Source organism: Sceloporus occidentalis, unplaced genomic scaffold (assembly GCF_023333645.1).
Source record: "Sceloporus occidentalis isolate IW3139 unplaced genomic scaffold, rSceOcc1.0.p SCAF_1, whole genome shotgun sequence".
Lineage (NCBI taxonomy): Eukaryota > Metazoa > Chordata > Lepidosauria > Squamata > Phrynosomatidae > Sceloporus > Sceloporus occidentalis.
The window spans coordinates 31,300,608-31,314,827 of record NW_028316981.1 but is presented as its reverse complement, the minus strand read 5'-3'; the positions used below and the strand labels follow the sequence as shown (position 1 = coordinate 31,314,827).

General features: G+C 45.1%; 1 protein-coding gene across 2 annotated transcripts in view; it reads right to left on the bottom strand.

The window, feature by feature from the left end:
- SYNPR (synaptoporin) overlaps positions 1-14,220 on the bottom strand; it is a 222,702-nt gene that overhangs the window by 14,943 nt on the left and 193,539 nt on the right. For both annotated transcript variants that reach the window (XM_089518948.1, XM_089518954.1), the window contains one exon: positions 2,230-2,425. In XM_089518948.1, the coding sequence (XP_089375074.1) occupies positions 2,230-2,425 (196 nt within the window). The remainder of the gene's footprint in view (positions 1-2,229; positions 2,426-14,220) is intronic.

Genomic DNA, 14,220 nt, shown 5'->3' with positions numbered 1-14,220 from the left:
AGACTAGGGCTGTGATGGCGAACCTGTGGCCCGCGTGCCATGGGTGGCACACGGTGCGGTTTCGCCAGGCACGGGGGGGTGAGGGAGAAGGCGGAACAGGCACGTGCCCGTTCCGCCTCCTCCCTGCCATTTTCGGGCCTCCCGCTGTCTCAGAGAGACAGCGGGAAGCCAGAAAATGGTGCCTGGGAGGAGGAGACAGAGGTGCATGCGCATCTGTCTCCTCCTCCCAGCCTTCTTCCCTTCTGGCTTGCCTTGGCTCGCCGGGAAAGCGCTCTGTGGAGCCCTTTCCCGGCAAGCGAAGGCCGAGGAGGAGGCGGCTAGTATGCGTGTCCAGCTGCCTCCTCCTCCTCCTGGCTTGCCGTCCTCTTCCTCCTTCCCGGCTTGGGAAGGGGCGCGGGGGCCACTTGGCATCGCAGAGATCGCCGCGGTGCGAAGCGGCCTCCTCCTCCTCCCTGGCTTGGGAGGAAGCCTCGGACTACTCTCAGGCCGGGAAGGGGCGCAGGGGCTGCTTGGCATTGCAGCGATCGCCGCGGTGCCAAGCGGCCTCCTCCTCCTCCCGGCTTGCCTTGGCTTGCCGGGAAAGGGCTCCGCAGGGCCCTTTCCCGGCGAGCCAAGGCCGAGGAGGAGGCGGCTGGGATGCGTGCCCAGCCGCCGCCGCCTCCTCCTCCTGGCTTGCCTTGGCTCGCCGGGAAAGGGCTCCGCGGGGCCCTTTCCCGGCGAGCCAAGGCCGAGGAGGAGGCGGCTGGGATGCGTGCCCAGCCGCCGCCGCCTCCTCCTGGCTTGCCTTGGCTCGCCGGGAAAGGGCTCCGCGGGGCCCTTTCCTGGCGAGCCAAGGCCGAGGAGGAGGCGGCTGGGCCACGTGCCTAGCTGCCTCCTACTCCTCCCGGCTTGCCGTCCTCCTCCTCCTTCCCAGCTTGGGAAGGGGTGCGGGGGCCGCTTGGCATCGCAGCGATCGTTGCGGTGCCAAGCGGCCTCCTCCTCCTCCCTGGCTTGGGAGGAAGCCTCGGCCTGCTCCCAGGCTGGGAAGGAGCGCGGGGGCTGCCCGTCATCGCCGCCATCGCCACGGTGCCAAGCGGCCTCCTCCTCCTCCTCCCGGCTTGCCTTGGCTCACCGGGAAAGGGCTCCGCGGGGCCCTTTCCCGGCCAGCCAAGGCCGAGGAGGAGGCGGCTGGGACGCGTGCCCAGCCGCCTCCTCCTCCTCCCGGCTTGCCTTCGCTCGCCGGGAAAGGGCTCTGCGGAGCCCTTTCCTGGAGAGCGAAGGAAGGGAGAGGGCCCTTTTGCCAGCCTTTGAAGGCCCCAGGAGGGACCCTCAGGGGCCGGCAAATGCTGGGGGAGGAGCCAGAGGCTCCCTCCCTCTGAAAAGGGGGTGGAGGCCCCGCCCCCGCCACGCAACCTTAAAAAGGTTCGCCATCACTGGACTAGGACATGAATTCAAATTAATTGAGTCAAATTAAAAGAAAACAGATTCCACCTAAGCATTAGCTTCCTAATGGTAAGAGCTGCTTGAAAGCAGAATAGACTGGCTCAAAGGATGGTGATTTATTTGGAGGCCTTCAAACAGAAGTCCGATGCCCATCTCTTAGAAGTGCTTTAGTTATGCATTCCTGCTTGACGGGGGTAAGTCTAGATAGCTCTTGAATTCCTTTCCAACTTTGATTCTAGGCTTTTGTGATTCTATGCCACCTGTGCTCTGGTAATTCTTCTGTCAAAACTTTTCTGAATGCTATGTCTTCCTTGAATTTTAATGCTCCCAGTCTATTTCCTCATGGTTTAAACCTTTAAAAACATTATTATATCCCTTCTGGGCACTAAGTATAATATTTCTAGGCTCTCTGTAGTGCTTTTCAGACTATTGCTATTCAGAATATGCACACAAACACGCGCATGCACACGAACAGTATCTGCAATCTTATCTATAAGCTTTAATCATATGCTGAAGGACAAACTGTAGTTTTGATGAAGAAAAATAAACATCCCTATCTTTTGTGTTCCTCACTTCTGTATTCAACATGTTATTTGTGAACCATCAGTCCATGTATGGAAGAACTTATATATGATTAATCACATATCATATAGATATATGATAGTTTATCTATCTGTCTGTCTCCTTTTTCCCTAACCAAACAATGGGAATCATAGTAACTAAACAGAGAATATTCAAATAGACAAGCTAAACAAATGAATTAATACACAGGGTAAAGCTGTCAGTACTAGTGCAACACACACTTACAATCAAAGGTCCCCTGTTGTTTTCACGGTATTTGTTCTGGAAGAAAATGTAAACCACTGTGGCTGCCAAGGAGTAGAGGAAGGCAAAGACTGCGATAGTGACAAAGAATTCCGCAGAAGAAGAAAAGTCGCCTATTAGTGAAAGCTTTTCTCGTTTTCCTTCACAGGTGGGAGCATCAAAATTCACCTGGTACAACCTAAAATTAGAAGAGGAAAGTGAGTTGGATGAGAAAAGTGGTTAGCTGCATGCAAGTGACAAGGCATCCTATGAAGAATCCAAGTAGCCTTCCATTTTAATGTTGACGTACTGTATATAATGTATTTGTCTAGAAATTTTAGTCAAAAAAATGACCTCAACATTTATCCACTGGTATCTCTTATAAAAAAAGGAACCATGCCTTTTCTGAGTAGAGTGGCAAAAGGTGAGAACTTAGTCTGTGCTGGGAGCAAAAGAAGCACCAACCCCCTCTACTCTCTCTGCTGTGGCACAGCTTCTGACCCTCTTGAATATCTGGGTGGGAATATACTGTAGTTTTTTTGCTTCAGCTTTTCATCCTTTTTGACATGTAAGTTATTTTAGCTCCACCTGTGTGTGGTCGCTTCCTCCCCACATCACACAGCCACTATTTCTCATAATTCTTCCCTCATTCATCCAGCTTTTAGGGTGAGCATAGTTCTGCCTGCTGGAATTTTGTAAATTCTCTGGCATCCTTTCTCTTTGCTTTGCCCTTTACATTCTTTGTTACATGCCCCTAAGTTTTACCTTGGACTTACCCACAGATCATATCAAAATCCATAATTTTGGTCCCCAAACCTGTCCTTGATTTATACATAGTGTATAGTCGAGTATATGTGGTAATTTGCTCTTATAGACAAGTGTATACTGTGATTTGCTCTTGATTGACTATATATAAATTTGTCCCTTGAACTGACTAAATAAATGTGCTCCATCATATCCTAGAGTTCAGTAGATGAATTGACATCTTAGTGATTATTTTTTCCCCAAAGGAGTGAATAATTATGAATTAGAGCCTGCAAACTGAGCTGTATGACACCAAACACATTTTCACAATACAAGGGAATCAAAGGAAACTTCAAATGCTTGAGCATCTTTGCACACCTTCTCAAATTGAAAGCAACATGGCAGCTATGTTCATCATGAATACTATGCTCTACCTGTCATTTTAGGGCTGCTGGAACAGGAAGGGTACCAAGTGGCTTTGAGACCACCACACATGATGGCTAGGCTGGAGTGGTAGTGAGGCAAATTTTTGCAACTCTGAAATAGAAGCACAGTATTTACTTAATTCAGATTCAGCTTCCTTCCAAATACTTATGGCTCGAAAAGAATGCAGCAGCAGCTACTTCTGCTGTGGCCACTAGCACCCATTCTGCTCTCTTAATTCACACACACATACAGACACACAATTGTCTCTTGAGATAATGTAGCCCTAGTAAACATGTTTGAAGAATTTTTGAAAAAAAGCTTCTTCTAAAAGGGGGAGGTGAAAAACCTCCTTTCCATAGAGCATTTGGCTCTGCTTTGTATTGACACTTTGCGCCAACTCTGCAGCCTTTGGGGTTTCTTGAAGAAATCTAGGAATGATTAGAGCACCCCAAAATTGCCTTCCGTGATAAGTACACAAGCTAAGAAATGAAGAACAGAGATTTGCAGACAACACTTCCATGAGGGTCAGACTTCACTGCACATAGAAGAGACATCCTGAAGCCTTACCACTAGACAGCTCAGAAACTGGGTAGTAGATTTTCAACCCTTCCTTACCCTAAGACCCATAAATACAATTTGAATTCAAGATGTCATTTAGAAAGTCCTCAGACCATCTGGTATTTCAAATTACATATGATTATTCCTCAAAAGCAACAGCAAAATTATCTGAGGCCCGGGAACAGACAGACAAATTAAAGTGGCTTCTGGCTGCTTGGGGTGTTTATATGATCCAAGCCCCCAAAGAAGCCTTAAACCACTCCAATACCATGCTCCAGTCCTTTGGATCTCAGCAAAAAGAGTTGGGAATAATCTGGCTCTTGGTGGCACACCTTTTGGTCCTGCAATAGCAGCCCACTTTGGGAGCAGGCCATGCAGTCATTGTAGTCCCAGCCTGCTTGTGGCTGGAGTGACCTCAGGCCTCTCCTTCCTGCCCATCTGCTCCGGCCCTATGTTACATTGTTACTAAGGCCTTGTCTGCATGGGCCAAAAGGCCCATTTCCCAGTTTCTGGCTGTGTCCTGTTCAGACAGTGTCATGACCCAAACCTAGGGTTGCCATAAGTCAGGACCTCCAAACCGGGACAAATGTAGGGCAAATGTAGGACAACCTTTTCAAATGTAGGGCACATTTTATAAAAATGGAGGACATGCGGAAAAAATTGATGCTTTTTTAAAATGTTAATATAAATGCATGTTTCTTAGGCATGATCAAAATGGAGGACATTTGGGCATTATTCCTAGTCAGATGGCAGAAATGGACTTCCTTTTCTGCCCAAACCACCCCCCTCCATTCCAAAACACACACAACAGCACATTTGGGCACTTCCCGTGGCTTTACTTAACATGGCCTCTTGCATAGTTCAGAGGCTTATTCCATAATCAAACCCCTTGAGTTTAACACTTAGCATGGTTTAACATGGCTATGCATATTGAACATGTCAAGGTGGTTTCACAAGAAGTGGATTTGCCGTTTCAGGTTTCTTGCACCAACTCTACTTCTCAGAAGTGTGTAGTTAGTCAAGGGACTTTGATTTTTTTTCACTGCACATGAGTTTGTAAAAATCAGAGCAGCTAACATTGGCCATGCCTGAGAGGCTTGCTGATATCAATATCACCATCACCATCATCACCATCATTGTCACAACAAGGGAGACTTGTTAGCATTAAAAGCACAAAAAATACACCAAAACCACACTTTGGAAGGTGACACTCTCTCAACTTCAGAAGCTGACTCAAATCACATCATCACCACACTATCATTGTCGAAGCAAGGGAGAATTGTTAGCATTAAAAGCATCAAAAATACACAGAAAAGGCACTTTAAAATGCACTTTAAAAATACAGCTTAAAATGCACTTTAAAAATACAGTTTAAAAAACACATACAGTACTTCCTCCTTCTCCTTTTCTTCATCCTCCTCCTCCTCCTCCTCCTCCCTGGCACCAAAAAAGGGCAAAGGAAATGGCCCTTTCATTTCTCCTCTGGCTGCAGCCCAGCCCAACAGAGGAGGAACTCCTCCTCCTGAGTCTGGCTGGCCAATGGGGGCAGACTGGGGCTGGAACAGCCCCGCCCCCTGCCAGCCCTCACAGGCTCAGGCCTGGAGGACCCAGCCTGAGGAGGAGGAAGTCCTCCTCATTAGCCCTGCGCAGCTCTGCAAGGGCCAGCAAAGGCAACCTCATCCACCCGGGACAAGGAGGAAACCGTGCAGGGACGCCCCCTAGTGGTCAAAACCCGGGATTGTCCCGCCCCCAGCCGGCTTATGGCAACCCTACCCAAACCTCAGTTCTGATACAAATAGTCTGGATAATGTCTGGCATATTCAGTCTAGATAATATTTGGCACATACCAGAACTGGGGTACAATGCCTTAAAATTAATATAAAAACCAGTTCCAGTGCTGAGGTGGTTGTCTTCACAGATGTCTTGCTAACATCTGCCTCTGTTGGTAGTCACTTGCTCTGAGGTCAGAATGAGTCACCCTGCCATGTGATTGTTGCTGGTTGCCTCATTCAGATTTTCGAAGTGAGAGACCCACAGCATGGTGGGTGCCTCAATAGGATGCCCATGGAAACAGCTTCCCTGGCATAGGAACAGAGGACCAAATAATGGTGGAAGGTTGGGGCAGTTCTGAGGCCAGGAAACTCCAGGATGCCCCCAGAATATCCTGGTCAGCATAGACAAGGCTTAAAACTTCTCTCAGAGAGACATACCACTGTAGTCCACTAGACTAGAACTTTTTAGGACCTCTTCAAATAACAGATTCGAGAATTCCATAGGATGGAGTCATGGTAGTTAAAGTGAAATCAAACTGCTGTTGCTCTGTAGAGTAGATACAGTCTACAACTTTAGTTATTGCAGTGAATAAACCTCTGCCACAGAAAATATTCTTAAAAAACACAATTTTAAAAGCAAATTTAATTTTAAATATGCCCATGGAATAGAAACCCTGTTATCATTTTTGCCTTTTTCCACTGATTTCTTTTTGCTATTTCAAGAAGCCTGAAAAATGCTGGCTTTGTCATTCACTTTTTGAAATGCCTTATAAAATAAGAAAGGAAACTGCTTGCGTGCATTGGTTTAATATGCATACAGACATACCTCAATTTTACAATACATTAAAAGTACATTGATTATTATAGTTCATTTTCTGTATTTGTCATTTAAACCACCTTGAGAGCCTGGTTGCTGACAAGGGGCATTAAAATGTAAGAAATACAATAAGTAATATAAAGAGATTACAAAGAGATGAACAGGTAAAATGTGAGGGCAGAAAGCAATTTAGCAGATTCAAGTGTTTAATAATAATATTAACACTATTGATAGAAATGATAATAATTCTTTAAGCAAAACCTATCTCTAAAGGCTTACTGGCTTTGGAGCTGGAATTATTAAAGGTTCCAGGAATCAAAGACTGAATGAAGGATACCAGAAAGAGGTACATGGGTAAAAATCAAGGGTTTGACAACTGAAATTATTAAAAAGGATCTAAACTCTGACAGCCCTGAAGCATCTGAGAGACATTTTTAGCAACTGGGTGGATCTGAAGGTCAGGGAAATTTCTGAATATATAATTTGCAGCCAACACAAATGGCTGATATCTAACTGTAGTGGGCTGTTAGGAACTGCCATGCCTCTGCCAATGTTGTCTTGCTCTTCAGCCTCTGCAAAGATCTTAGTAGGGCTCCCAGCGATTTTAACGATGGCTAGAGAAAGTCCAGGAGAGCACAGAGTTTATAGCTGATTTTCCTACAACAAAAGAAACTTAGAAGCCAGCAGGCTAGAGAAGGAAGAGTCCAGGGGCTAAAAGCCCCAAGCTGCAAAGAGGGAAAGGAAGGCCTGGCAAAAGAGCTGGGGAAAGACAATGCCAAGGACAATGCAGGTCAGGGGCAGCAGCAATGGAATTCAGTTTTCATACCCTCCAACATTTCACAGATGAAAATCAGGGTATCTGTAGCCAAGCAATATTGAAGTGTGGCCAAGATGGCAAATCTTATTAATGAGGAAGAATAAATAAGTTTGGAGAGGCTGCAGCTATTTGCTCTTGCCTGATTCTATAAGGAAGAGCAAGACTGTGCCTTCTTCTCTCCCCTGCTGAGTTAACTGAGTGCAAACTACTTTTGCACTTTGAACTCAGCTTGCTTCAGTAGAAGTAAACCAAAGGGAAAAGTGGGAGGAAGACATTCTGAGGCTTTTCATTTGGGCTCAGGTCAGAAAGCCCAGCAGTTCAGAGTGCTGTAATACTGCTTTGGATTGGCTCCAGAACTTCTTGCAAAACCTAGACAATAAATTTAAAGATATACAGTTGGCATTTTACATTAGCTGGGATTAGGGGTGCAGGATTCCTCTGAAAGTGGGGAAAAAAAACACAAATAAAAAAACCACCACCACCACCACCACTTTTTTTAACCCGATAGAATACCCATCTATGAACCTCTAGGTCCTCCAGTGCAACTCTATGGCAACATCAACCAGTTTTTGATCACATAATTGCAATGGAGAACCTTTGATTGTGAATTCCTGCATGGCAGGGGGTTGGACTGGATGGCCCTTGTGGTCTCTTCCAACTCTATGATTTTATGATTCTATGACCTACAAATGGCTAGAGAAGTGTTTTCCAGCTTGGCTCTATGGTCAACTTCCAGCAGAGTCATACTGGAGGGCCTAGAGATTTCTAACAAGAACATATTAGTCACAAATAATCATATTTGCCAAAATGGAAGGCCAACTGTAAGGGAATAAGTTGTTATAAGTGTCCTCGGGCATGATCTACAGCAGTGAATCCCTAAGTGGATAGTATGTCCCCCCCAGGGGGTGGTGAAAGATCCCAGGGGATGGTGAGGGGAAAATAGGGCAACAGGGGGCAGTGAGGAGAAAAGGGAGTGGCAGGGGGGCTTTTGCTCAAAGTACTGAGGAAGACAAATGGGATTAGCAGCCTTTAGGGCCATTGTGAGGATGAGGATTGCATGAAACTTCTTTTGAGGGTCCCTGGGGCACAAGAGGAACCACAGATACATCCTCCTCTTAACTTCTAAAGCTGGAGGCTGGTGTATCAGTGGGTGACAGCAGCCTCTAGCTTCCGAAGAAGGAAGCAGACTTGACACAATCCACTTCAGGAGTTAAGATGAGGAAGAATCCCTGGATTCCTCCTGCACCTCACTCCCAAAGTGAGGCTGGAGGCTGCTGTCTCCCATTCTAACAACAGGCTTCTGCTTTGGAAAATAAAAGAATGAAGAATCCCTGGATTCCTCCTGCACTCCACTTCTAAAGCTGGAGGCTCTTGTGTCAATAGGAGACAGCAGCCTTCCTCATGCTCATTCACTCCTGAATTCTCCTGCCTGCTTCTCCCTCTCTCATGGAGGGGGCCAGGTCATACCAGGAGGATGGAAGAACCCAGAAAGTCCTGCTCAGTCGTCTCCTCTTTTCCCAGAGGATGTTTGAAGCTTTGTGGTTGGAGGAACAAGAGACATCATTTGCCCACTTTTGGGGCACATCTTCTCTTCCACTGAGTTCCATCTGTGTTAATGCTATACCCCATTTCATCCAAAAGGTAGACATATATGGAGCAACAGTGGTGATGGTTGTGGTGTCACGCCATGCAGCCCGCACTCCTGAAGCCCTCCCAGTGATGCTTCTGCTGCAAGGTGGAAAAAGCAAAAGACTTTTTAGTCACTGCTCAACCAGCTATTCAGTTGCAGGTCCAAGGGTGACTAGGTGGAAAAAGGTGCAGCAACTGAGACTGGTTGCTTTGAATGCGCAGTACACTAGTAGAACAGTAGACTTAATATCAACAAATATGCATGGGCACTAGGGTTATCACCAAAGAGGAAAGCAGGAAGTAGCCCCTCAAAGTTTGAGGACCAGTGGTCTATAGATTTCTCTTTATAGTAAGTGGCATTGCAGCCTAGGCTGGGCCTCTCTGGACATCCAACACCTGGTGTTATGCACATGTCTTTTTTGGTTACATTACAAAACTATATTTTGTCTCCAGCTCCACCTTTTCTTGAAAAAACAAGAGCCTTTAAAATGAAGTTGGACCTATCTCTGTGTGGTAAATATGGATCTTTAAAAAGGAATATATTCCCCTCACACACACGTTTCTTGCTCCATACTTCATTTTCTCCAACTGTCCTCATTTTCTCCACCCTGTTCTGATGACAGGGACAGTTCCAATTAACGTTCTGTCATCCAAATTTTTCAACTACATTTAAAATGTCCCTGTTTCTGTGTCCTTTTCCTGCCCCCCCCCCCCCTTTTCCTCAGCTTACTTTGATCGTTGCAAACTCAGGCTGCATCTGCAGTACAGAAATAATGAAGTATGACACCACTTTAATGGTCATGGTTCAATGCTATAGAATCTTCAGATTTGTAGTCTATTGGGGCACCAGAGCTCCCTGACAAAGAAAGAGAAGTATCTCACAAAACTACATATCCCAGAATTTCATAGCACTAAGCCATGGTAGTTAAAGCAGTGTCAAATTACATTATTTATGCAGGGAAGATGCTGCCCAAGTTCAAAATGTAAAACTTGGGGGCCATTCAGACTACCTTTTGTACCAAACTGTAACCCGGATAAAAAGTGGGAAGTTACCATTGGCACTGGTTTAAACACATCAGAATTAGGGTCTTGCACACTCGATCCAGGGCAAATCCTGAGCATTTTTTCCGAAAGTGGATTATTTACCATTTCTTTTTGGAAAACCCGTTTCTTCCCTGTTGCTGGCAAATGTGAACTTGGCGCGGGTCAGGATCAGATCAAGTTCAGGGAAGGGATATAGGTCAGAGGGTGGGCAGTGGGCGGAACATGCCTCCCTTCTCGCACCGGTCGCTTTGCAAGCGACATTTTTTTTTTATTTCTGTATGTGTGACAGAATATGTGAATGCTTGTGGAAGATGATTCACAGGGAAGGATGTGAAAATGGGGTGGAAAATGGAGGCAGAGCAAGGAGATCCAAAGAGGAGAGAAAGATAGATGGCATTTTGGAGTGGAAAACGGAGGCAGGGCAAGGAGATCCAAATAGGAGGGAAGGATTGATGGCATTTTGGGGTGGAAAATGGAGACAGAGCAAGGAGATCCAAAGAGGAGGGAAGGATAGATGGCATTTTGGGGTGGAAAACAGAAGCAGAGCAAGAGGATTGGGAGTCATGCTCTCTCAGCCTCAGGGAAAGGCAATGGCAAATCTCCTCGGGACCAATCTTGCCAAGAGAATCCCAGGATAGGGTTGCCATAATATAAAATGACCCGAAGGCAAATAACACACACACACATACCTGGAGGTTTTTAAATTTGACAAGTTGACAGAATATGCAAACATTGCTGCTACATTTTTTTAAAAAAAATAAAATGAGGGGTGAAAGTACCCATGCCTTTGGCAAATGGCTACATGACAGTCATGGAAGTGAATTTGACTGACAAAGAGGCTCCATTTTGAAGTGCTCCTTCTGGCAATGTGAACATCAGTGGGGTAAATTGCACCTGAGACATTCGATTGGGGCAAAGGTTAGTAGGAACTTCTTTCTGGGGAGATTCGGTACTGGCTTAGCAAATCCGGACCAGATCTACCCAGGGCAAATGCGGCAGTGAGAATGGGGCCTTGGTTGCATCCATTAAATTCAGCATGGAGAAAAGGAGTGGAGGGGGAAGAGTTTTGCCATTCTCAACAGGAACAGACAAAAGGAGCCTCTTGTGGATTGTGTGTTTTCCCTCATTAATCGCTTTGGCTATCTTGACCACACTCTGAGGTTGCGGGAACACTTGTTTTCATTTGTATGGGTATGATATTGTGATGTCCTACAGACAAAGTAGTCTCCCTCTTTACTTCCGTCCATCTTCCTCCAGCCATATGGACAAAAATATGTGAGCCAAAGGACAAACTTTTAAGAATGATAAGAATGCTTCTGAACATAATCAAGAGTTTTCTGACTAGTCTTTAAGGTTTTCTGTCTCAATTATGCAAATACTCTTCATCAGGGTTTATTGTATTTTTATTGAAAAGGAAATCTCTCTTAGCATCTGTCTTTGCAATTTTGCAAAGCCTGGAGACAAAGGCCTGATTCTAAAGCTACCAAGGTTACTGAGGGTGTTTGGAATAGAACATGGACTAGTGCACAGAAGGAAAACCATAACTAGCAAACAGCCATGTAGCTGCTTCTTATGTATCATAAATATGGGCCATGGAGACTGGAAATAGACTGATTTAAATAAGACTTCAATAGGATCTGGATCTCTTTATCTACAGAGCACCCTTTGAACCAGGGCTAGATCAATCCTTTATAAACTACATTAACTCAGAAACACTCATATCCTTGCTACTTACCATTGCAATAAGGTTTACATTATAAATTAGAGCCAAGAAGAAAGGGGGACAAGTTTAGACCCATGTCTAGGGGAGGGGGGGAGTTTGTATGTGTTATTTCTGTAATTTCTTGTTTGTATATCCTCTAACATTTTACAGAAATCGGGGTCATGTGTGGCCAAACAACATCAGCCTGGTCAAGATGGCAAAAGCTATTAATGTGGAAGAACATGCGGGTTGGGAGAGAAGCTAGATATTCTACCACCGCACAGAGGGCCTTTTCCATCTCGGCCCCTAAGCTCTGGAACTCGCTTCCTGGCGAGCTCCGCTCGGCCTCCTCCCTTGACCAATTTAAAACGGGGCTAAAAACATATCTTTTTCAGCAGGCATACCCCTAATGCCCCGATGTAGCTCCTGTTCTCCCCTTCTGCTGCTTTACTGGTGCTAGCTGGAAATTGCTATGTGTATTTTTAATCTGTATAATTGTACTTTGATTGCTGCTTTTATTATGTGTTATGTGACTGCACAATTTGTTTATTGGAACCTGCCTTGATCCTTGGAAAGGTGGGCTAGAAATAAAGTTTTTATTTATTATTATTATTATTATTATTATTGCCATTTGCTTTTGCTTGAGCCTACTGGCAAAGGGCAAGATTACACCTGCTCCTCTCTTTCCCCTGCTGTGCAAGTTACTTTTATACTTTGAACTCAGTTTTGCGTGAATGATGTAAGCTGAAGTCAAACAGGAAAGAGGGAGGAGACAAGAGAGAAACTGGGACTTTTAAAAGCAGTTGAGAAAGTGGGATGACAGAGGAATAACTGGTACTGTCCCTGCCAAATTAGGACAGTTGGAGGGCATGCATTTTTTTTTTGTTTTCGGTCCTTACTTCCATTTCTCCTACCTCATAGTGGAGAAAGGCAGGGTAGAAAACCATACCCTGAAGCTATCAATAAATAAAGCAAAATCCTTTAAGCAAGGGGTGCTCAAAGCATAGTCCTGGGCAAGCATGCAGCCCCCTTGATGCACCCTGACTCCCCAGATCACATTTTTGGTGCCCTTCCAATGAAAAAAAGAGGATGGACCAGAGATGTAGCTATTGGTAGAGGGGAAAGAATCAGAATTCTGCCCTCCCCAATGAAATGTTCCCCTAGTCTCCAAATTACTAGCATTGTAGAGAGTGAGACCATGGAAACCATTCAAACCTAGAATACTTGTATTTGCTGTGTATGCATTCCCTGCTCCCTTTTCTTCAGTTACCTCTATTTCTAAATGCTCAGCTGAGGTTTTAAGTTACTGTAATGCTAAAAATTTGGGGACTGAAGGAAAATTCATGGGGAGGAATTGCCCTCATTTTGGTTTCCCATTGCAGCTATCTTACTGTGAACTATCTCTTCTGAAAGCCCATAGGAGAAATATCTCATTTTAAAAAGTGTCTCAGTCAGCAGCCGTTCCTCCCATACGGTTTAATATGAAAACAAAAATTATTTTTAACCAGAAATGCACTTCCATTCACTTCCAATTTTGTTTTATCCCCATCTTGAGGCATTTTTGGCAGTACATGTTTCCCACCCCCTTACTTTCCAACATTTCATAGATGAAAACTGGGACATATGTGGTCAGGATGGCAAGAATTGTTAATGAGGAAGCATACACAAGCTAGGCGAAACTGCAGCAGTTTACTTTTGCCTTGGAAGATAAAAATTCTGCTGCCTCCTCTTGTCCTGCTGAGTTAACTGAGTGCAAACTACTTTTTCCACTTTTTAACCAAATTTGCAGCAGCTGAAGTTAAGCTGAGGATGAAGGACAAAAGTGGGAGGAGGAGAGAAAACTGGGACATTTTAATAGCAACTGAAAAAGTGGGATGGCAGAGGATTAATCAACATTGTCCCTGCCAAATCAGGATAGTTGGAGAGTGTGCACCAAGAACCTCTGTGGCAATGGTGGAGGGGAATCTTGTACAATAGCTGGGGAAATTATTTAATGACGCATTCATGAGAATGGTGTATGTCCATCTCGAGAAAGACAGAAGGTCATATTTGGATCTCAGAGCAGTTCAATCTGGCCCCAGGGCCTGAGGTTCTCCACCTTTAAACTATGGAGGGAGTAAGATTACATTTTGGTAGTCTGAAAATAGATCTTTGCAAGAGCGCAGACACAAGGAACAATGTAATTTCTAATCCGCTTTGTGTCCCAATTTTGAGAAAAAAGCAGCCAATAATAATAATGATGATGATAAATAATCTTCTGAGAGTGCACACTGCACCCATTCTCTACACCAGTGGCTTTGCCCATCTCAGTTATGAATGAATGAATGATACTTCCCCACCTGTGTTTAGTCTACCCATTTCACTGGACCATCTAGCTGCTAGTGAGCTGCGACTTGCTCTTGATCTGTCAGAAGCAGCACCTGAAGCTGCTAGTTTGTTCCTTTGTAATGGTTCCACCTTGGATCAAAGGCAGAGCCTGCACAGC